At 39.7% G+C, this 22,204-nt stretch overlaps 1 protein-coding gene across 2 annotated transcripts in view; it reads left to right on the top strand.

Annotated features, from left to right (window-relative positions):
- The window catches only part of PRKG1 (protein kinase cGMP-dependent 1), an 886,438-nt gene that overhangs the window by 629,185 nt on the left and 235,049 nt on the right, over positions 1-22,204 (top strand). For both annotated transcript variants that reach the window (XM_050959422.1, XM_050959421.1), the window contains exon 5: positions 9,591-9,654. In XM_050959422.1, the coding sequence (XP_050815379.1) occupies positions 9,591-9,654 (64 nt within the window). The remainder of the gene's footprint in view (positions 1-9,590; positions 9,655-22,204) is intronic.

Genomic DNA, 22,204 nt, shown 5'->3' with positions numbered 1-22,204 from the left:
CAAGATGAATGAGTGTGAATGATTTTAGTGCCATTTTAGCTTTAGTACAGCAGGCAGGTTATCTGCGACAATCACAGAGCAAATAAATTCTCCTTTCCTAAAAGTGGTGATATTGAGCTGATCCCCCAAACCTGATGTAACTGTAATTAATGTGTGAGCTTAGGAGCCCCACATTCCTTTGTATTTTTTCTATGCTTCTTTATAAGCAAAGTAAAATATACTGAGAATTGCTGCAGGAAGACTAGCCTTGTCTTATCAGTCATAATTGTGATAGAGTATATATGGCGTCTTTGGAGAGCTCAGGTCAAATCTTAATTCATCTTGTTGAGGGGTTGTTTTTGCCATTCTGTGCCCATTTACTACCTCCCCTCTTGCACCCTTCCTAGAATATCTGTGACGTTGACAGAAAGGAGGAGTCATGTTTCATTATATCCATGGTGTATTTCATGGTGTGACATTTGACAACACAGGGCTGCCATGAGTCAAATATCTCATGTGATACTCACATACTTGGCAGCCCTTTCACACATTCCCACAACTAGGCTGAGATATTGACCTATAAGCAGGGCAGTAGGGATGGCCTGTAATTGTTACTGCCAGCTACCAGGGGCTACTGCTCCAGCTACTAGGTTAGAGCAGGGAAGGAGCAGCCAGAATTCAAGGCAGCAGGAGCATCCAAAAGCAAGCATGAGTGGTGACAGAAGGTAAGGGGACTAGGCCTGGATCCAGATTCTCCTCCCAGACACCTCTACCCAGTCCCTGGTCAAACCCCAGCTCCCCTTCCCTGGACATCCCCACCAGGCTCCCTCTAGCCATCCCCAGCTGGCTTCCTCCCCAAATGACCTTCTGCTCATCCCCAGCAGTTAGGTACAGCCTCCAGACAACCCAGCCCCCACCCAACCCAGACATTCTAGCATCCCCCAGACACCTCTCAGCATGCACCCAACTACCTAGAACTTACAAACATCCTCCAGCACAGATGCACCCACCCAGCCTCCCATCCACCATAGCTGCAATGATCTGTACATTTCCGTATCCTACCCAAAACTGAGGTGTACTGATCATAATCTGAAGTGTATAGTTATATGCAAATTTCTTACAAATATGTACATTGGCTCTTTAAATGTTTACACAGAATGTCCCACATGGAACAGTACAGAATTTAGCAGCTGTGGAAATAAGGGCCTGATTCTATCTGCCTTTCTTGCATTGGGTTATACTGTACTCCGCAAGCAGTCCCATTTATTTCTGTTGGATCGTGTTACACATACTAGACAATATGTGTAAAGGTGACAGAATCTGGTCCTCCAGGTAAAAGTAGAACCTAAGTCTCTACAAGACTATTTTCCATGGAAAGAGGTGCCAATATTCTACAGATAACTTCCTTGATTATTTTTCAAAAGTATTTTGTACAAGCAGATCAGGTAAGCAGGTAAAAAGTAAATCTGAAAAGAACAGAGGTAAAAATGGAGAAGGTAGTTTTAGGTCTGTGCAGAGACCAGCTAGACTGTGTGTAGTGTGCTGCTTTTATACACTAGTTCCAGAACACTAGACCGAGGATATCACGATAAATGTATGTTTTCAGACTTCAGTGAGTAAGGTTCAGCTCAAGTTATTTCCTTCTCATTTTAAGGCCATGATGTATCATGATGACTGTGCCAGCAATTTATTCCTTGACACAACTTGCAGACAACTGGACAACTGCCAGTTGGATGGCATTTCTAGCTTGAGTTCTTTAGAATGTCGTTTTTTGCCAGTAACCTAAATCAAGTGTCAGATTCTACTCGGCAATATTTATCTTGAAGTCTTTGAGCTCAGAAAGGCAATGCCCTTTTGGCAATAGTGGGGAAAGCTCTTTCAATGCTATGAAGAAAGGATAAGCACCTTAAGAGACTTGGATCTTCATTCCAGTGTGTGGCTACAAAAATTTAGTTTCAGGCAATGAGCACAGACTGCAATTTTATTTCCTTGTATTGATTTATTTTGAGTTTTAAAATGCACCTAACTATGTGGTGAACCTATTGTAACAACAATTGCATTTATTACAATATAAACCAATGGGAAATTATGAAGTCTTCCTTTTGTAATTAACCCACTAGGACTATATGTAGTACACACTAATGCTATACGTACCCTCTTTTCAAAAGCTTAGGGAAAAAAGATTTGCAGGTTTTGCAGCATGCTCTTGAAAGTCAATAGACTTTTTCTTTCTTGAACTGAGAAGGGAAGTTAGTCAAGGGTATCTTATGAAGAATACCCTATTTCCAGCCTACTCCAGTTTAAACTATGCAGTGACTGCTTGAGCTGATCTCAATTGCTTTGACACCACAAGGGAGATAAGTGGTCTCTTGGAATCTAAACAATTTAATTGCTTTATAGGTCAAAAACAGCACTTTGAATTACACCCAGAATGAAATGGAAGCCATTGCCACCCTCTGAGCAAGGTGTAGTATGATTTCTGTAGTAGGCACTACAAAGCAAGCAGCCTTCTATATTCTACACTTCAGTGCAGAGCACGTAACAGTAACCCAAAAGAAAAAAATTGTAATCTTAGGTATCTGATATCAGAACATCCAGAAGGAGTTTGATAGCCACATGAACCCAGGTTAGGGTGACCAAAGAGCAAATGTGAAATATCAGGATGGGGGTGGGGGGTAGTAGGAGCCTCTGTAAGAAAAAGACCCAAAAACTGTTCCTATAAAATCGGGACATCTGGTCTTCCTAACCCAAGTCACAAACAAGGGAGCCAAAACAGCCTTTGTTCCTCAACCTACAAGCATGTCCTCAGCCTCCCCTGTGTTGCATCTCAGTACTAATCCAAGATTTCTTTGTACAGATGTGTTGAGCAGGTGGGGCCAAAGAATAGAAATCTTTTGAATGCCATATTAAAAAACCCTCAGAGCTGATGAGTAGTAGCACAGTACTACTCCTGGGATCTTTTCAAAAGAAAAGATCAGCTAATGGAGAAGCCGTCTACCCTGCAGGGTGTATTGGCAATCAAACAACATGTTGTGGTTAATTGTTCTGAAGACAGCAGATGGACCAAAATGTCTTCATGGACATTTGAATTCATTCACCGCTAGGAGGAAATTATCAGCCAACACAATCAATTCAGTTCTCTGTGCATACCCAGACTTAAAACCTAAAATCATTTGGTCAAGGAGACTAAGGGAATTCAAATATTGCTGTTCATCACAGCTTCAATAATGGCAACAATTGCTGTCTATTCTATTAATTCAGTCATCATTTTGACAAAGTTTAGCATAATCTGCACATTGGTAAAAGACCAAGGTTTATTGAGATTTTTTGTTAAAATTCCATTTCCTTCCTTCAAATTCCTGTCTTGAATGATGAAAAAACTAACCAGGTAGAAATCCATACAGAAGAGGTGTAACATCTTGTCAATGCCAACATTTCGTATGCTGACATTTCTGAATAAAAAGCTGCAGCTCCTCCTGCTCAGCTTCCCAGATTTAGCTGTCGTTTTGTAAATGTAACTCTTAATCACACACCACCACTGTGTTAAATGTTCAGAACTGAAGTACCCACGCAGAATTTTATATTCAAGCATCAACAGTCCACCAGGTCTGCTAGTGTCGGCTCTGCAGCAATATCTATACCCAGTTATTGGTGCCTAAAATGGTCACGTACATTGTAACCTGATGTCATGTAGAGCAGACACTAGGGGATGGATTTTCAAAAGTGCTGTGCTCTCACTTCTGCAACTGATGCCAAAGGAAGTTGTGCATGCTCAGCATCTGAGAATCTGGACCTGGGATTGAACAAAGTCTCTTATCCAAAAGCCCTATACAAGATACATAAAAGATTTTCTATAAATATCTTTGACTACAGGACTTGGAATATAAATATTGAGGAATGGGTAAAAACTGTGCAAGCCAGCACAGTTTTAATTAAAAATCCAGGAAATTAAAACTGATGATCTTAACATAAAAATGGAATTAGTAGCTCTGATCCATAGCCTCTTACAATCTTTGCTATAGATATGTTTGAACTGATAACCACTAAGTACTTCTCTTGCTGTCTTTATTAGTTTGCTGCATACCTTTTGAAATCACATCTGAACTGGTTATGTACAACTTCACTGCTCCAGTTCTTAACCACTAGTCTGAAAATTAATTACTATGCAGGATCCCATCTCTGTTCTCTGAACAATGATTTCAATTGGATTTTGGGGTATGCAAGTAATGAAGAATCAGCCTAACCAAGTATTAGCATTTATTAGGGACAGATAGAGTGAGTACTTCTAAGAGCATTCCAGCTTTGCCTTATGTAGCACCATCTCAATATCTGCAGTATTTCCTACTTTTAGTACAAGAAATACTTAGGCAATAACATAGATATTGACAAAATGTGATATTATCTAAGGCAACTGGAAACAATAGTGTTCACGGTGAATAGTTCAGGGGAAAACATGAATGTACCTGAATGAGCATTACCAGTTTGCTATAATGATGAGATAGCCTGCTGGAGGAGTTCATGGGGTGGGAGGTGAGAGTCCATTTGCTTCTATGTGGCTGGCCAAGAAGAACCTTGTGGTTCAGAAACCCATCTCTGGAGTCCGAGGAGAATCAGTACCATTTGTTTCTAGACAGCTGGTTCAGAAGATCCTTGGCCTTCACAAGCTCCTCAGACACTGGAGGTAAGGGGGAAAGGAGAGGGATATAAAATTTCTCCTGCTCTCTGGGGAGAATATCTACAGAAAAAAGGCAAGTGAAAGAGGTTGGGATTGGGTTCTGCAAGTGTGTTGAATTTTGTGACCTCAACTAGATGCCATTCCCCTAGTTAGCACTAACTGATGCCTTTCCATTTAAGATCTTACTTTACGAGCTTGCATTCTAATCTTTCTTTTTCTGAAGATAACAGGTCTTTGTTTATAAATTAACATTACATCCAGAATAATGTTTGTTCCATTTTACATATTTTCAGAGTTTGCCTTCTCTGGTTTTAAGCAATCAACAAAATAAGTTTTTTTTCTACTTGCAGTCTTCTGAAAACATATGTAAAAAGTTAGAAAATATTAATATTAATATTAAGCCTTGTATCAGCCCAGTGATTATCTTTCTACTATATATCTTTCTCTTCATGACCACTTTTTTTCTTATCTCTTTGCTTATGCCATAGTCCTCGCCTATATTATTCTTTTAGAGTTTAGCCAAAAATTTCAAACATGGTTGACTAAATATGGGTTCAGGTGTCTAATGTTCAAGGTGCTCATACTTGAAAATATTGGTCTTTGTAAGTAAATCTGTAGTATGCCGGTAATATAGTATCAAAAATATTCCTGAAATCCAACTACATCTATTGTTTTTTCCTCATCTATCAATTGATAATATCAATGGAAAAATTATTCATGATTTCTTATGTATCAAGTTAATTATCCAATACTGAGTTATACATTTATAATGTTGCACATTTCATAATTTTATTCACTTTCATAATCTCGTTCCTTATCAGTGTATCCTCATCTCACATTGCCATCCTCATAAAATCAGGCTCACAAATCAATAATTGTTTTTTTCTATTCTGTTTCATAAAAAAGTTTTTATAAGCTTGTCAATCATTGTGATATCTGAGCATCTTCCACAATGTAAATACAAGCTAACTGTATAGCCACCCTCCCAGTCATTTAGAAGCAACCTGGTCCTTTCTGAGCTATCATAAATCCTTTCTAAAGGCTTTCTGTTTACTAAGATATTAATTTTGTAATTCTGGGATATAATTTATTTGGGACTTGTGCTTTGTCAACATTTCTAATTGTCTAATTATCTGCTCCATTGCAATGAAAAAGCTTTAAACATTTCTTTCTTTCCTTCACCCTTTTCTGTTGTGAACTTAACTTGTTTAAATACCCTAAGGCCTTGGCTACACTTTCAAGTTACAGCGCAATAAAGCAGCCCTGGGTGCCCTAGCTCACTCCCCGTCCATACTGACAAGGTACATAGAGCGCTCTGACTCCGCAGCTACACCTCTGCTAGTACTCCACCTCGGGCGAGTGGAATAACGTTTGCTGCAACCTCGCTGGAGTGCCACGGCACCAGTGTGAACGAGGTGTTGCATTACTGTGCTGTGATCAGCTTCTGGAAACATCCCATCATCACCTTAAGTCAAGTGGCCAGATTGGTGTGAAATCGGCTGCAGGAATGCGGAAATGCCCTTTCAGAGCTCCATTTCAGAGAAGCCGGCTGCTTATCAGCTTCGAGAAAAAGCAAACATTTACTGTTTCCTTTGAGAGAGTGAGAGAGACAGGTGAGGGAGAGGGAGGTCTGAACTTAAATGCTGACACACTCTCAGCACCCCAAAAAAACACTCTCTCTCCGCCCACATACACACAACACACTCCTTGACACACTCCACCCCACACCACCCCCATTTGAAAAGCATGTTGTAGTCACTTGCATGCTGGGATAGCTGCCCATAATGCTCTGCTTCCAATGCCACAAATGTGGCCACGCCAGTGCGCTTGAAGCTGTCAGTGTGGACAGACTGCAGTGCTTTCCTTACTGTGCTTTCCGAAGGTGGGTTTAACTCACAGCGCTCTACATCTGCAAGTGTAGCCCTGCCCTAAGCTTTCAACAATAGGACTATTTAGTTCACTGAGATTGTTTGACTGATACAACATACACAAAGCCATTTTTCTTACTTGCTTAAGGAATAGGCTTCATAAAGTTCTTTTCTCTACAACTTAGACTGTAATGGATCTATTACCTTCATTGTAACATAGTTCTGTTTTCCTAGAAGGGAAATTACTTTCATTAAAAAATGTGGTATGCTAAATTCTGTCCTAATTCTGATTTAGGTGGAGTTTTACAGTGCAAAATTTTGGACAGCTATCTTTTGTAGGAAATATTACTCTATCAGTTCATTCTTTCTGATTCTTCTTGTGAGACTGGTAAAGCTGAAATAATGAATTTCTGTAATATATGGAGATCCAGGCAACACACAATTTCTGTCCCATCTCTTTACTTTGGTCCACAGTATAGTATCAGCGGTGTACCTCCATTGGAAACAGTGTTTTGCAGAAAAAATACCGTGAATTACAGAAGCTTGGACTTACATTTTGGCAAATTTAAGGGTTTTTAAAATGTATTTATTACTGGAACTGTAATAACTTAATTACTCTGACCACTTTTGCATCATTATTTTTATAGATTGGATGGGATTCATATATTTAGATTTTTGCTAAAGCCTTTGGAAATTACTTTCAGTTTCTAAGTGATCCAAAGCCCATTGAATTCAATGGAACGATTCTCATTGATTTCAGTAGGCTTTGGAACAAGAACTAATTGTACATGTTATTTATCTCATGATTTAATAAGTTGCCAGTTGTGCCTCAATTAGTAATTAATACAGTTAATTTATACATATTACTAATATTTAATAAATAATGACTGCTTCGGTCTACTTTAAGAACTTACTATAAACCATGTCATAGAACACATTAATTTTAAGCTCATAAAGGGACAAATCCTGGTAAACACATGCTCAAAAATGTTCTTTGGGAGTTTCACATGAGAAGGAGATTTTGCCCCAAATATGATACTGTTACTATTTGATATGGTGCATATTATAAACTACCATAAATAGTGTTAATTTTCTGTTAATTTGGGGATTTATCCTAGGAGTATTTAGCAGCCACAACTCCCATAAACAGCCATGGGAATTACAGATGCTTCACTCCCTTGCAGGACTGAGGACTCACAGGAGCCCAGTTCTGTGAGGTGCTGAGTACCTGTAACTACTTTGATATGCAACAAGAACAGTCAGCACCTCTCAAGACTGGATCTATACTGCCTGCATAGAACCAGACTTTATATGGATGGACTATTGACCAGTTAGTGAGGTGAAATCTAGCTCAGATTCAGAGTCCAGAACTGCAGCACTGCCTCTCTCACCCTTACCCTAGCATTAGGTTGCTAATGTGGGCTACAATCTGTGGCTGCGGTACTCAAAACAGTACAATTGGGGACCAGGACTTTGGGATCTTTGGTCCCTCCCTGGGCCGTCTCTGGATTAGCCTTTGACTTTCCACATTGGACTATATGGGGCTGCCAGGAAACAATCTGAGCCTCATGTCAGTGCACAAACACCTATGTGTGGCTGTCCTACCAGCAAACCCCCAGCACAGTCTTTGTGGAGAGTTTCTGTGATGCAGAGGGGCTTCTGTTGTCTCTCTACACTATGGAAGGATTCTATTTCTGTGATCTGAAAAAACCCTGAACCCACATCTACAGAGGCAAAAATGACAAATTCATTTAGGGTACAATTTACCCTGTATAGAGGGCCCACCCAAAGCCTATACACCACTCATCTCCCACCTACATTCTGTTCTGACAGCTAAAGTGGAATGTAAATGATTGGCCTTGGACAGGCCCTTTTCACAGGACGAATTTCATCCATCATTTACAGCATCTACTAGCCCTCTCTAATAAAAATATTGTTAAACTGAAGAGAACTTAGAAGCCTAATATGTCAATTAGTATGATTATAAAAATATTTTAAATTGACATTTAATTCAAAGAATAATATATTTATCAGCGAAGCTTTACAATGGTGTCAACGTTTAAATCTAAAATAGCATTTGAAAATCCTGTTAATCAAAGTTAATGAATAGCAGGGTGGGGGAGGGTTTAAATTGTAACACTTTAAAAACATGATATGAAATTGATTTCAGGTGGTTTAAAAGATAACTTAAAACATAATCCCAATGTGAACACATCTCTGTGCTCACTCTGAAGTGAACGTGATTCACATGAAGAAAAGCTAGTGTGATGGGAGCAGAGACAGGTCACGACCAAGGACCCAGGGATTACAAATGGTAGTGGGAATAAGCCAACCTTTTAATGTTTTTGTTTCCTCCTGCTCGGCAATCAGAACCAAGATTTACATAAATAAGACTCTAACATTTCATCTCCTATATCCTGATTTTGGCTCCTAAGTAAATGGGCTAATTTTCAAAAGTTTAGAGCATCTAGTAGCTCTCATTGACATGAATTGGGAGCTGCTGGGTGATCAGCAATTTTGAAAATCAACTTAATTATTTAGGAACCAAAATGTAGATTTAGGAGCCACATTTAATTCTCGTGTTTGAAAACTTTGGCCCGGGTGTTGTGGCTCACTCAAGTTTTCATAGGAACTGCACTAAGGGGCAGCCAAGAAGACAAGCCACTCGGAAGAGTTTGTAGCATAGTTTCATTTAGCTGATTCCCAATATGATGTTTTTTAGAGGCTATTTCACCTTATACAGGAAAGGCATAGCTTCAAAATGTTTATTCCATGTAGCTTACTGTCCTGTAATCATTGAATGCCTAAATTACACCAAAGAGGCAGAGAAAAATAAGAATTTACTGTGTATGCTGCTTTTATGATGATCAATCCTGAAGAGTTATGCTTATTAAGCTAAAATTGGTATTCTGGTCTTGATGTTAGGAATTACAGGACAAGATTGAGTCCATATTGATTTTAAATAATAGAGTTGTTTGGCTTTTGTGGAACCTTGTTGATTAACTGACTTTATGAAATAAACTAACTTTATCAATTAAACAGTAGTTCTTTTCCATTTTATATTACAGTGTTCCAACATTCCAGAGTCTTCCTGAAGAGATCCTAAGTAAGCTTGCTGATGTCCTAGAAGAGGTAAGTGATTTTAATTCTTGGGGATAGTATGAGGTCCATGGGCTATAAGTCGTCTTGTAAGAAAATGTTCTAGGCTCTCTTCGGAACTCACAGCTTCACAGTTTTGTTCCAGATTGTGGTTATCTGTTCCATTATTCAGACATAATTAGCTTGATTAAACTCGGAAGGTGCAGGTTGCAAAACCTGCATCTTTCTGCATTCATTGGAGGACAATATCAGCCTTGGAGGAGGGTGGTAACAGTACGTCTGTTGCTCTCCTATTGATATTACAGCAGAGTAGGGCAGACATGTCCAGATATAACAAATGACCTGCTGGAAGGGTCTGCCCAGGAGCTATACCAAATTAATGTTTTTTCCAAGATGAAATCCTGACTCTGCTGAAGCCTATAGGATTTTTGCTACTAACTTCAGTGAAGCCAGGATTTTACCACTACCCCTTCACATCTTTCTGGTCTGTGCTGGCTGACTCTGGTCCTCCACAGTGGAGTGAAGATTGTGGCCAGCCTGCTCCACTGCTCCCATCCTCTGGCAAACTTTCCACCACCAGGGGCCAGTAGCCTAAGTCAGGCTCAGCATACAGATTTGACTCATTTAGTCTGAGAGGGAGATCACTTAGCATTTAGAAAACTGATCTTGGAAGTTTCTTTGCTAATTTAGGGCCTTAGCCTGCAAACTGTTGAGTGTTTTCAACTCCCAAAGCAGTTAGTACATTCTAGGAATCAGGCTATTTCAATACTCTCTTGGCTTATGAATTTGTTTTCACTTTCCTTCTGCTTTGTATATGTGCCACACAAAATATATTTTGATTTAGTCTTTGTATAAAATCTAGCAATAAGTCTAAACTATTTAGTGACATGCTTTTGATGAGTCTCCTTAACAGGACTTGCAGCATTTTTGGGTTCCTGTTTGCTCTCATAAAATTAATTTAAAATAATTGCGTTGCATACAGCATAGTATTTGCCTACTAACCGCCCATTTTGCATGTCAGAATTACACACTTCTGAATATTACAGGCACAATTAATAAGACCCATTACAATTTTAACCTGTGTGCTTTAAATGTGTTTGATTTTTTTTCACAACTTGACCAACAAAACCAATCTTATAATCATGTTGCAAAAGAATGAAGGCATAATACTTAAATATTCATGAAAAAAGCTGATTTTTAAACTTCTTTTTAGTTCTGCAACCTCCGTTAATATGCTGTTGCTTTTCCTTTGATTTCTTTTATTTAATATGTGAGAAAATTCTGCAACCTTTGTTTTTATTAGAAATCTAAGAAGAGCATACATTTATCAAGCAGCACAATAAAGTACTCATGGGACCTTTTTATTTCCTGTGCTGCTGCCAGAGAAATGTTTGTAGTGTTTTGAAAAATAACCATAATAATTCAGAATGTTATAAATAAACCTGTGCCAAATTAAATCTGTGTATATCAAAAATACATGCTTAATTGTAAATAGTTTAATTTATTTGGATCACGTTAACAATATTAAACTCTATACATCAATTTTAAATGGAAATGTGTAAAGTCAATAAAATACTTTTCTAGCTACATATTAGCTGTCAGAAAAAAACATGATGAACAAATGAGACACAAAAATATAAAAGTAAGTGTCCCTGGGAATGCTTATCTAGATTACTTCTGTTAATCTTGCATATATGAGTAAAACTAGCAAGATTTGGATCTTTAGTTTTGTGTTGATCTCTTGCACTATAAGAAAATAGCTATAAAAAAAAAAGGGTGAAGTATAGAAATAAGCTGAATCCTAATTGAAAAATGTAAAAGAAACACAAGTGGCATAACATTAATGGAAATGATGTTAGTACTTTGGTAGGAGAATATATCTTTTTCTTTTTAAAGTGGTTTGCCCTGTGTAACCAATACCTGCATGGAGCCAATTATTTAAGGCTAGACTGTACACTCCTCTCTCAAGGTAACTGAATGTTAATCACATCTAGTCTGTACTAGACGATCCATTAGAGAAGTTTCCAACAGACATTTTTACATTTCCTAAGTGGTGAAAAAACATTTTTTGCTTTTCACTGTGTTATTCTTTGTTTTCATGTAACAAATTCTTCATAAACTATAGAATCACCTGTAGTACTTACTTCAAGGCTATATACTTAATGTTTTGCAAAATCAAACATATGTAAATGAATTAAAGTAATTGTATTTTTATCTTAGCTTTTACTCTAACAGGAATTGAATGAAAGTGACTGACTTGGCACAGTGTGGGCAGGGAATAATCTCACTTTTAACATCACAATTTAATACACTGTTTCTTCTTAAGAAAATCTGTGAATAATGGAGCACAGGTGCACTACATTTTTCTAACATATTCTAAAGGAGCTGTTAGCTAAAATCCAGAAACTAAAGAGCTGCATTTTTTATCCATTATCCAAAGCAGTTGTGGAAATGTTAGGAAGACAGTTAGAGAATGACCGTGTATGATAACATGACCACACCTTTAAAGTTGATAGAAAATTTAAAATGACTTATTTAGCACAGATAAATTGAATGTGAATTAACAAAACATGAGTGCAATTCTCCTCTGTCTTCTAGTGGTTTCACACTAATGTAACATCACTGCAGTCGCTCATGATTTATACCAGAGTGAAAGCAGAGCCAGGCCCATTGACTTGAATGTGAGCGGATTTGAGCCCCAATAATTTTGTTGTAATTTTGTCATCTAATTTATTCGTATTAACTAAGTAAATTTTATCTTTACCTGCACAGATTGAATTTGACTACAAATGCTGGGCATAACCCCTATATATGAAATCAATTCTGCTCTGTTACTAACTAAATAATGTTTAGAGCAGCCTCAAAGCTTCAAACTGCACCAACTGGTAGTGGCCCCCAAGGGCTATTATAACAACTGGGGATCACCAGGGAACACTGCATTCCAAACACACCCTTGTTATCTCCCTAAAGAGGCACAGAACCAGAATTTTAGCTTGCTGGTTCACACCAACTTTCAGCCCTTTTCTGATGCTAGAGTGATGAAAAGAGGCTAGAACAGAGCAAACGAATTGCTCTGTTTTTTTTGTTTAAATGATTATATTCATTTATTTATTTTTGAAAATGTGTGAGACTGAAGTTTTTATTACCATTTTTCAAAGTGTTTGGTCACAGCTGATATTTTTTTCATTTATTTCAAAACCTGAGACCGTTTATGTTTTCAGGGTTTGATTTATGTTGTTTTAAACTAAGTCATAGTTGTCTGTGTTGAAGCAGATCTTTCGGGTCTCTGACTTTATTGGGTTATTTTTCCTTGGGCTTGCCAAACATGCTAATTCTCTCAATGAGTAATATATTTCTGTTGCTTATGTGAGTCTTGCACCTATTTTTTCTTTTGTGAATTGTGGCTGTGCATATCATCTTCTATTTGGTGGTTGTTTATCTGTAATAATAAAATATATAGATATTTTCTATATGAAAAATGCTGTACATATTATCAAATAGGCATATGGCTGACTTTTTAACATGACCAGCACATGTCAAATAGAGTGCATAAATGTATTCTGAGTCTGAAATGTGTTGAGATTTTCCATTTGGCTTATCCAGAACATCTCATCCAGTTCTGGGACAACATTTCATCTGGTTCCCTGGGAGCCCAAAAAACTCAGTTCATTTCCAGCTCATCACTCAGGTTACTTTATTAGGCATGTAACAAATCTGTGCTCATGCTGGCCAGGACCAGATGTAAGGGGTTTAGGATCATGGTGATACCACAATCCCAATTATGTTACACACCATACAGTTTATATACTTTTCCCTAACTACTAACATATGAATTTCTTGAATCTAATTGGTTTGGACATTGTATGGGTAATGTAGGAACCAGTTGTTTATGTCCTTCCTTTATCTGCATTTCAAGTTTATCAGTCATCCCACTTATCTCAACTAGACCTGGAGATACTCTCTCTAGCACAATCTTGTTTACAGATTCACTCAAATCATATGGCCTGTCCCCCTTTGTTTACAATATTAACCTTTCACTCAAATTTTACTTATGTCCAGCAAGATCTATGCCTACAAAATGGCACCCAATGGCTTATGAACTCTACCAGAGCTACTGTGCAAACAATACACCACAATATAAACTCTGCTTCCATAGGCATGCCAGTCTGCAACTTCTTCCTACCTGTCTCCACTCCAAAATGAACAAGATTTTAGCAGTAGGAATAGACCTGAATGGGCAGATTAAAGAGATGTTAAAAAAAAAAGAAAAGTGGTGGCAGGATTTGTCAAGCACCTGGACAGGAAGGGGAAGGAGAATAGGTAAATATGGTTGTCTGCCTACATATCTACATTGGCTATATAGTCTTGTGTTTGCCTACTACCAATGTAAAATCTACTTTCCAAATAAACTCTGTTTCACCGAAGAAAACTATAAATATTCAGTTCCTATAAATATTCATTGACCATAAAAATTATGTACAAAAACTGGGAAATTCAGTGAAAAATGAAATGGTTCACAATAGTTCTATATATAATATAGACTTTAAAAGTTTTTCAATATATAAAGCTGAAACACTGCATGCAAATATACTGGACCTTCCCCCACGCCCCGCCTTTTGTTGAGGGATTTATGTTTTTAGAGGAAGTCTTTGTTTTAATACTTTCTATTTCCCTTAGCATATTACAAATTGGCATCACTTAGTTTTCTCTCATCATGCAGTTAGTACCTCACTTAAATTAATGTATGAAGAAGACAGATGATTTTTACTATTTAAGAAACTTTAAAAGAAAATGTATTAAACAGTTCCCTTTTAATAATATGCATAACCAGTTCTTGTCTTCTAGCAATTCTTTACCATGTATGCGATTTGGAAACAGAAAAGGAGTCTGTGATGAGCTCTAAATAAGCTCTGTTGAAAATGTTAGAAAGTACTTTGAAGAGCCATGTAATATGCATAGCAATTTACTGCAATTGATGTGCTTTGCAAACAAATAATGACTCTATGATGAACTGCAAATGAGTTGCCTACTATCAACATTTTGAATTCTATTCACAAAATATGGTATTAAAACATCCCTCATATTATGGTAAACTGGGGAAATGTTTTTGAAAACTGATTGGTACATCAGAATCTCACTTTCTTCCTTAGTTATACCTATAAAACTGTCTTCCAGAAGTTATCTCTGGTCTCCTAGGTTGTGGAGCAAGCCAACTTCATACCACCACTTGTCTACATCACAAAGTTGCAGCGCTGGTGAGAGGGTTACAGCGCTGCAACTTAGGAGGTGTACACATCTGCAGGGCATCACCAGCGCTGCAACTCCCTGTTTGCAGCGCTGGCCGTACTCCCGTTTTGTCTCGGGTTTAGAGGATCCAGCGCTGGTGATCCAGCGCTGGTAATCAAGTGTAGACACTTACCAGCGCTTTTCTTGACCTCCGTGGAATAAGCAGGTATCCCAGCATACCTGAGGAAGCCTCTCCTTCAAGCAGGTCCCTTTCCCTGCGGTTTGCAGGGGGGTCCGGGGAACGCGAGAGCAAACCACGGGGAAGCTGGTCTCCTTCCCCGGTTTGCTCTCGCGTTCCCCGAACCCCCAGTGCAAGCAGGTCTCCTTCCCTGCGGTTTTGCTCTCGCGTTCCCCGAACCCCCGAGCAAGCAGGTCTCCTTCCCTGCGGTTTGCAGGGGGGTTCGGGGAACGCGAGAGCAAACCGCGGGGAAGCTGGTCTCCTTCCCCAGTTTGCTCTCGCGTTCCCCGAACCCCCCTTGAAGCCGCCCAACAGCGCTGCAGTGTGGCCACATCTAACACCACTTGCAGCGCTGGTTGCTGTAAGTGTGGCCACTCTGCAGCGCTGGCCCTATACAGCTGTACTAATACAGCTGTAACAACCAGCGCTGCAAAATTGTAGATGTAGACATACCCTCAGTATCTTATCTCTGTTTCCTGTCTTTCCACCCCCTCTCTCCTACAAACACCCATACACCTCATGCTGGAGCCTACCTGAAGTCCTAGTACGTAAAGGTCTATATAGCCTCTTAGTAGAGGCCCATTTTCTGGAGGGCTTCAAGATTGAAGCCAGTGAAAACTTTAGCTTCATATACTCATGTGTTTTGGTGGAAAGAGCAGCGGAAAACTTTGACTCAGCACGTACAGTCAAACCTCGCAATAATGCGCCCTGCCATAACGCGAAATCGAATATAATGTGATCACAGGTTGGTTCCCCTTTAAGGTATAATACAGTATGGTACTGTACCAATGGTCCCCAACACCATGGCAGGAGAGAGAAACTGCAGCCCCACACCTGCTGGGAACAGAGAATTCCGAGGCTGCTGGCACCGGTACTCTTTGTCCGCAGCAGGCGCGTGGGGCCCCAGCTTCTCTCTGGCTTCTCCGGGGCTGTCGGGATCAGTGCTCTCTGTCTCCGGCATGTGTGGGGCCATGGCTTCTTTCCCGCTTCAAGAGGAGCCACGGTTCCCCGCCTGCCGGGGACAGAGAGCACCAGCGCCCGCAGCCCTGGAGTTCTCTGTCCTCGGCAGGCGAGGAGCCGCAGCTCCTCTTGAAGCCGGAGAGAAGCCGTGGCCCCGCACCTGCCGGAGACAGAGAGCACTGGTGCCCGCAGCCGGAGTTCTCTGTCCCCGGCAGACGGGGGGGCCGCAGTTCCTTTCCCCGGCTGGGCACTAGGCACCAGGGGCATTAGGCAGTGCACCTCAATGCACCGCTTTGGGGACCACTGAAAAACTGACTGGTTTGAAACCCCGCTATACCGCAACCCCGCATTTAGCGCGATGGAATTTTTTGGACCCCAAAGGTTGCGTTATAGCAGGGTTTCACTGTACTTCTTTACTTCCTGGCTGAGCTGTGGAGCAACCCAGAGAAACATAATCCTTGGGTCACACAGACTTTTAAAACTTCTTTCCTTGCCTGATTGTGGGTAATCAGACAGAGAACAAACTCCCACTCCTGCACCTTCAAGTAGATATCACTAAGTTTCATTTCCCTGAGTCTGGCTGGCTTCAGCTTACCTGGCAGAATCTGTAACTGTTCCTGGGAGTTTTACATCTACTACTGAGAAAGAAAAACCCCTCCAGAACAGAGATCGGCCTCCATGGCTGCACAGTCATTTATGGTATTGAAAAGACGATCACAGAACTATGTAGAAATATTACTTTACTTTCTCCAAGTTTCAGATCCTCTATCTGGTAGGCTGAAGCTTCCACTTCCATTTTTCATGTAACCAGGAGAAACAAGGATTTTACCATATTTGTTAGGAGTCTCTCTTGCTTGAGTTATTTTTAAATAAATGCATATTTTAGCACAGGGATAATGTTGTAAAAGGAGCAACCACCAATCTAATGTACACTTAAAAGGGTGGCAAATGTTCAGTATCCTGCGCTGCCAGGTGGTGTGGTTGCCTTTTACACCTTTGACTCCAATGAGGGAGTGCTTCATTTGGCGTTGTTTTCATTCTGCATAGGCTCAGGCTTCCATCGTTCATGGACATCATCTCTGCTCGATCAAATAGACTAGGGATCCCTAAAGATATGGCCCCTGTGTAGTAATGGACCCAGGCATTCCCATAGGAAAGGAAGAAAATGAGCTACTACCTCTGCTACAGGGAGGAAAAAAGAGCACTGAGCGGATCCCTTCCCACCTGAGACATGCAGGAGGAAACTGACCCTTCCTGAGGAACACTGGGAAGTGATAATAAAGGGACTAATAACTGGGAGAAATTTAGTTTATGTCTATACGGCATGATATCCAGTGGTAAAAACACACCTTTTTGGTGGTAAATACCCAGTCAACACAAGGCAGTATAGTTTCACCGTGAGGTAAGCGAGGGCATGGTCAACCATCGGCATGGCGTATAGTGTCAGCATGTCACCTTGCTGTCTTGTGGTAAGAACTACAGATGCCTTGTCTCCTCCAGGATTTTACAGTAAGATAACTATCACACACTAGTTATTGGGCTGTAAAAAACCCACCTTTTTTTTTTTACCTAATAGCGAAAACAAATCCACAGAGGTGGTGCACTTAGTTGAAATAGCAAGGGGCAGAGGTGGCATTTCTGTCCATTCCATCTATTTTAAGAAGGAGAAATGTAAGGCTAGGGCCTTCTGTCAAAAAATAGCACAGCTTTCTGATCCCTGCCAATATGGTAAGAGGGAGTTCTGGAGAAGAAAGCATGCTTAGTGGTAGCCAGCTGGGGAAGACAGGATGAAGCATATTGAAGGCAATAGAATGACTCTTGTTAATTTCAGATTGAGATAAATCAGTGAAAGGAAGTCGTATTTCATTGTTTTTGTTAAGCACTGGGTGCTCTTTTGAGAAAGTATATAGACATAGATTATGTAGAGTATTTGTCCACCCGCAAGTGGGGCTTGTGTTGAAATATTAATGGGTCAGATGTGCTCTGCCACCATGTGAGTATGGAAGGATGTTAAGGACCCTTTGCCACTTTCCATGCTCATAATCATCTAAGCATAACTTCAGTCCTTAAATTCCCCTACATGCAAGGGCTATGCCAGACAAGCACCACTGGTGACAACTCGATTCCACCAAGACCAGAGAAGGATAGGAAGGAGGGTGGCCTGTCCTGCCGGAAGCACACTCTGCACCTTTTTAAGGGGTGGTACAGTGCCCGTGTTTTCCTTATTTTGATGAACAATACCTAGAAAGTGTAATCAGTCAAACGTGTGGTAAGGCAAGAAGCATTGAGTGATATTAGTATCTAAAGTAAAAATAACTGTGGGCTCAAGCACTGGCAGTGAAAACTACATCCTGCAGAGAGGAAGACAAGAAGTGGACTTGTTTTCATATTAGAGAGAGAGAGAAAAAGAATGTACAAATACCTAGGAGCAGTAAAGCCTGAGCCTTTATTTATTTTGTAACCACATCCAGATTCACTTGTAGAGCTAAGGTAAGTAGATATTAAGCCTCTCTTCTAAGAAAAGGAAGAGATTCAAGTAAATAAAGAGAAAAAGAAAGCCTGTTGGCTTCAGTAGTAGTTTATTAATGTATTTATTATTTGGATTTATCAAATGTATAAAAAGCGCCTATCCAAGGCTCCAGATGCCTTTGTCATATACACAAGCACAGTAATACTACAACAGAAAATTAAATAAAGCTAATTCCCAAAAATCAGAAAGGGAGGGAAAAAACACTTGACCCACAAATCCTCATTCCCCCAAAGTGTGAGAAAAGAGATCAACTGCTCAATGTCCTAAAGTCAACAGTATAAGAGGTAACAACGTTCAAATGAAACATTTGCTCCTGGGGAAGATGGGATTTCATTAAAATCAGATTTTTCCACCAGAAAATATTTGATTTTGATGGCATATACCATGAGAAAAATCTAAATGAAACACTATTTCTGGTCAGTTTGACATTAATCTCTGTGTTTGCCAGAGCCATTATGGTGCCTCGTGGGAATTTTAGTTCAGGGTCCCTGATGCCCCTATGCTTGTCTGTGGTTTTTTTGATCAACTGTAATCAACAAATTTGGGCTTTTGGTACAATGAAGAGAGTAAGTTCCAAAACTGAGAGTTCTCCAAGAGCATGCTGTCTCAGTAGCTCCCTTTCTCTTAAAGTTAGAGGTTCTGGATGAGATACCTGCACTGATCTTAACTGCAGCAATATCTATGATCATTGAAATAGGCAGGCACCAAGATAATTAGAGCTTCATAGGTCAAAACGAACACCTTACATTTAACACGTAGCCCATGAAAAGCAGGGAATATATATATCATTTAAGACGTGAGTCACCACAGTTTGTGCGACTGTGTTTTCATGCTGTTTTAAGATGCAACACGATGGAAGTCCTGGAGGCCACATTTAGGCTGGTGAGTAAGAGATTAGTCCAGGAGTTTCTGGTAGCATTCTCTGACATGTTTCCAGTTCCATACACAGTGCCAATAAGATAGGCAGAACTGCAGGGTCTCAATGTGTGGGTGAGATGATGGTGTTTGGAGGAGGGATTTAGGTTTATTAGGAACTGAGGAACCTTTTGGAAAAGAAGGAGCTTATATAGGAAAGATGGACTCTACCTAAACCAAAATGGAACCAGATTGCTTGCATGTAAATTAAAAAGGTCACACAGGCGATCTTGAACTAAGGGCTGAGGGAGAGCTGACAGATATGGAGGAGCACACAGTTCAGACAGAGGCAGCCCTTAGAGGAGGATTTATTAAAGGCGTTTGTCTATATCCTAGTAAAGAGGAGAGACAGAAGTTGATAAAGTACAGGTAGGAACTGAAGAGAAACACTCAAATGAAAAAGAGTCTTATTCAACTGCATTACATGATGACAGACAACTTAAGAGTGACACATTTTGAAAGTGCCTGTATACAAATGCTAGAAGTCTAAGTACTAGGATGAGTGAACTTGAGTGCCTAAATGAGGATATTGATATAATAGGTATCACAGAAACTTGGTGGAACAATGATAAGCAATGGGACATAATGTAATTAAATTTAACATCCTTTTGGGGTAGGGGGAAATACCAAAGAGACCCACACCAGAAGCATTTAATTTCAAAAATGGAACTACACAAAAATGAGGAAGCTAGTTGAAGGGAAATTAAAAGGAACAGTCACAACAGTGAACTACCTGCAAGCTGCTTGGAAGCTTTTGAAAACACCACAATAGAGGCTCAAACTAAATGTATACTCACCCCCCCACCCCCGCCCCACAAAAAATAATTTTTTAGATGCCACCATGGCTAAACAAGAGAGGGGGAAAAAAAGGCAGTTGGAGACAAAGAGGCTTCCTTTATATTTTGGAAGTCAAATCTTGGTGAGGAAAATAGAAGGGAATATAAACTCTGGCAAGTCTAGTGTAAAAGTATAATTAGCCAGGCCAAAAAAAAAATAATTTTTTTTTGAAGAGTAACTAGCAAAAGACAAAAATTAACATCACATATTTGTTAAATAAATCAGAAGCAGGAAGTCAGCCAAATAACCATTGGGGCCACTGGACAGTCAAGGTGATAAATGAGAACTCAAAGAAGACAAGGCTGTTGCAGAAAAGCTAAATTAATTGTTTGCATCACTCTTCTTTGCAAAAGATGTGAGGGAGATTCCCACGCCTGAGCTTCAGAGGGAATAAATGGAACAGGGCAATTGTTGAGTGACCTATCTCCCGTGACAAATCTAAGTAACTGAGCCAGACCTGAGGTGTCAGTGGAGGAGGTTTTGGAATAAGTTGACAAATTAAACAGTAATAAGTCACCCAGGACCAGGTGGTATTCACCCAAAGGTTATGAAGGAAGTAAAATATGAAATTGCAGACCTACTAACTGTGATATGTAACCTATCATTTAAATCAGCCTCTATCCCTGATGAGTGGAGGATAGCTACTGAAATACTGATTTTTAAAGAAAGCTCCAGAGGCAATCCTGGCAATAACAGGCTGAACTTCAGTACCAGGCAAATTGGTTAAAACTATAGTAAAGAACAAAAGTATCAGACACATAGATGAAGATGATATACTGGGGAAGAGTGAACATGGCCTTTGTAAAGGGAGACTACATGTCACCAATCTATTAGAATTTTTGAGGGGTGTCAAATAACAGGTGAACAAGGTCTTTTACCAAAGGCTCTTAAGCAAAGTAAGAAGTCATGGGATAAGAGAGAAGGTCCTCTCATAGATTAATAACTGGTTAAAAGATAGGAAAGAAAGGGTCAGAACACATGGTCAGTTTTCACAGTGCAGAGAGGTAAATAGCAGTCATCCCCCTCAAAAAATTGTACTGGGGCCTGTGCTGTTCCACATATTCATAAATGATCTGGAAAAGGGTGTAAACAGTGATGTGGCAAAATTTTCAGATTATACTAAATTACTCAAGATAGTTAAGTCTAAAACTGACTGCCAAGAGTTACAAACAGGTCTGATTAAACTGTGTGACTGGGCAAGAAAATAGCAGATGAAATTCAGTGTTGATAAATGCAAAGTATACATAATCCCAACTATACATAAAAAGGATGGGGTCTAAATTAGCTGGTACCACACAAGAAAGAGATCTTGAAATCATTGTGGATAGTTCCCTGAAAATGTCCACTCAATGAGCCATAGCAGTCAAAAAAGCGAACAGAATGTTGGGAATCATTAAGAAAGGGATAGATAAGAAAACAGAAAATATCACAATGCCACTATATAAATCCATGGTACGCCCACACCTTGCATACTGCATGCAGTTCTAGTTGCCCCATCTCAAAGATTTTTTAGAATTGTAAAAAGTCCAGAGAGGGCAACAAAAATGATTAGGAGCAGCTTCCATAAGAGGAGAGATTAAACAGACTGGGCCTGTTCCTTTTTGAAAAGAGACTTTGGGATATGAGAGAGGTCTATACAATCATGACTAGTGTGGAGAAAGTGAATGCAAGATCAAACTGTGGAACTAGTTTCCCGGGGATGTTGTCAAGGCCAAAAGTATAATTGGGTTCAAAGAAGATTTAGAGAAGTTCATGGAGGATAGGTCCATCAATTACTATTAACCAAGATGGTCAGGAACACAATCCTATGCTCTGTGTGTCCCTAAACCTCTGACTGCTGTAAACTGGGATTGGATTACAGAGGATGGATCACTTGA

Source organism: Gopherus flavomarginatus, chromosome 6 (assembly GCF_025201925.1).
Source record: "Gopherus flavomarginatus isolate rGopFla2 chromosome 6, rGopFla2.mat.asm, whole genome shotgun sequence".
NCBI classification, from domain to species: Eukaryota; Metazoa; Chordata; order Testudines; family Testudinidae; genus Gopherus; species Gopherus flavomarginatus.
This window is presented reverse-complemented; position numbering and strand designations above follow the sequence as displayed.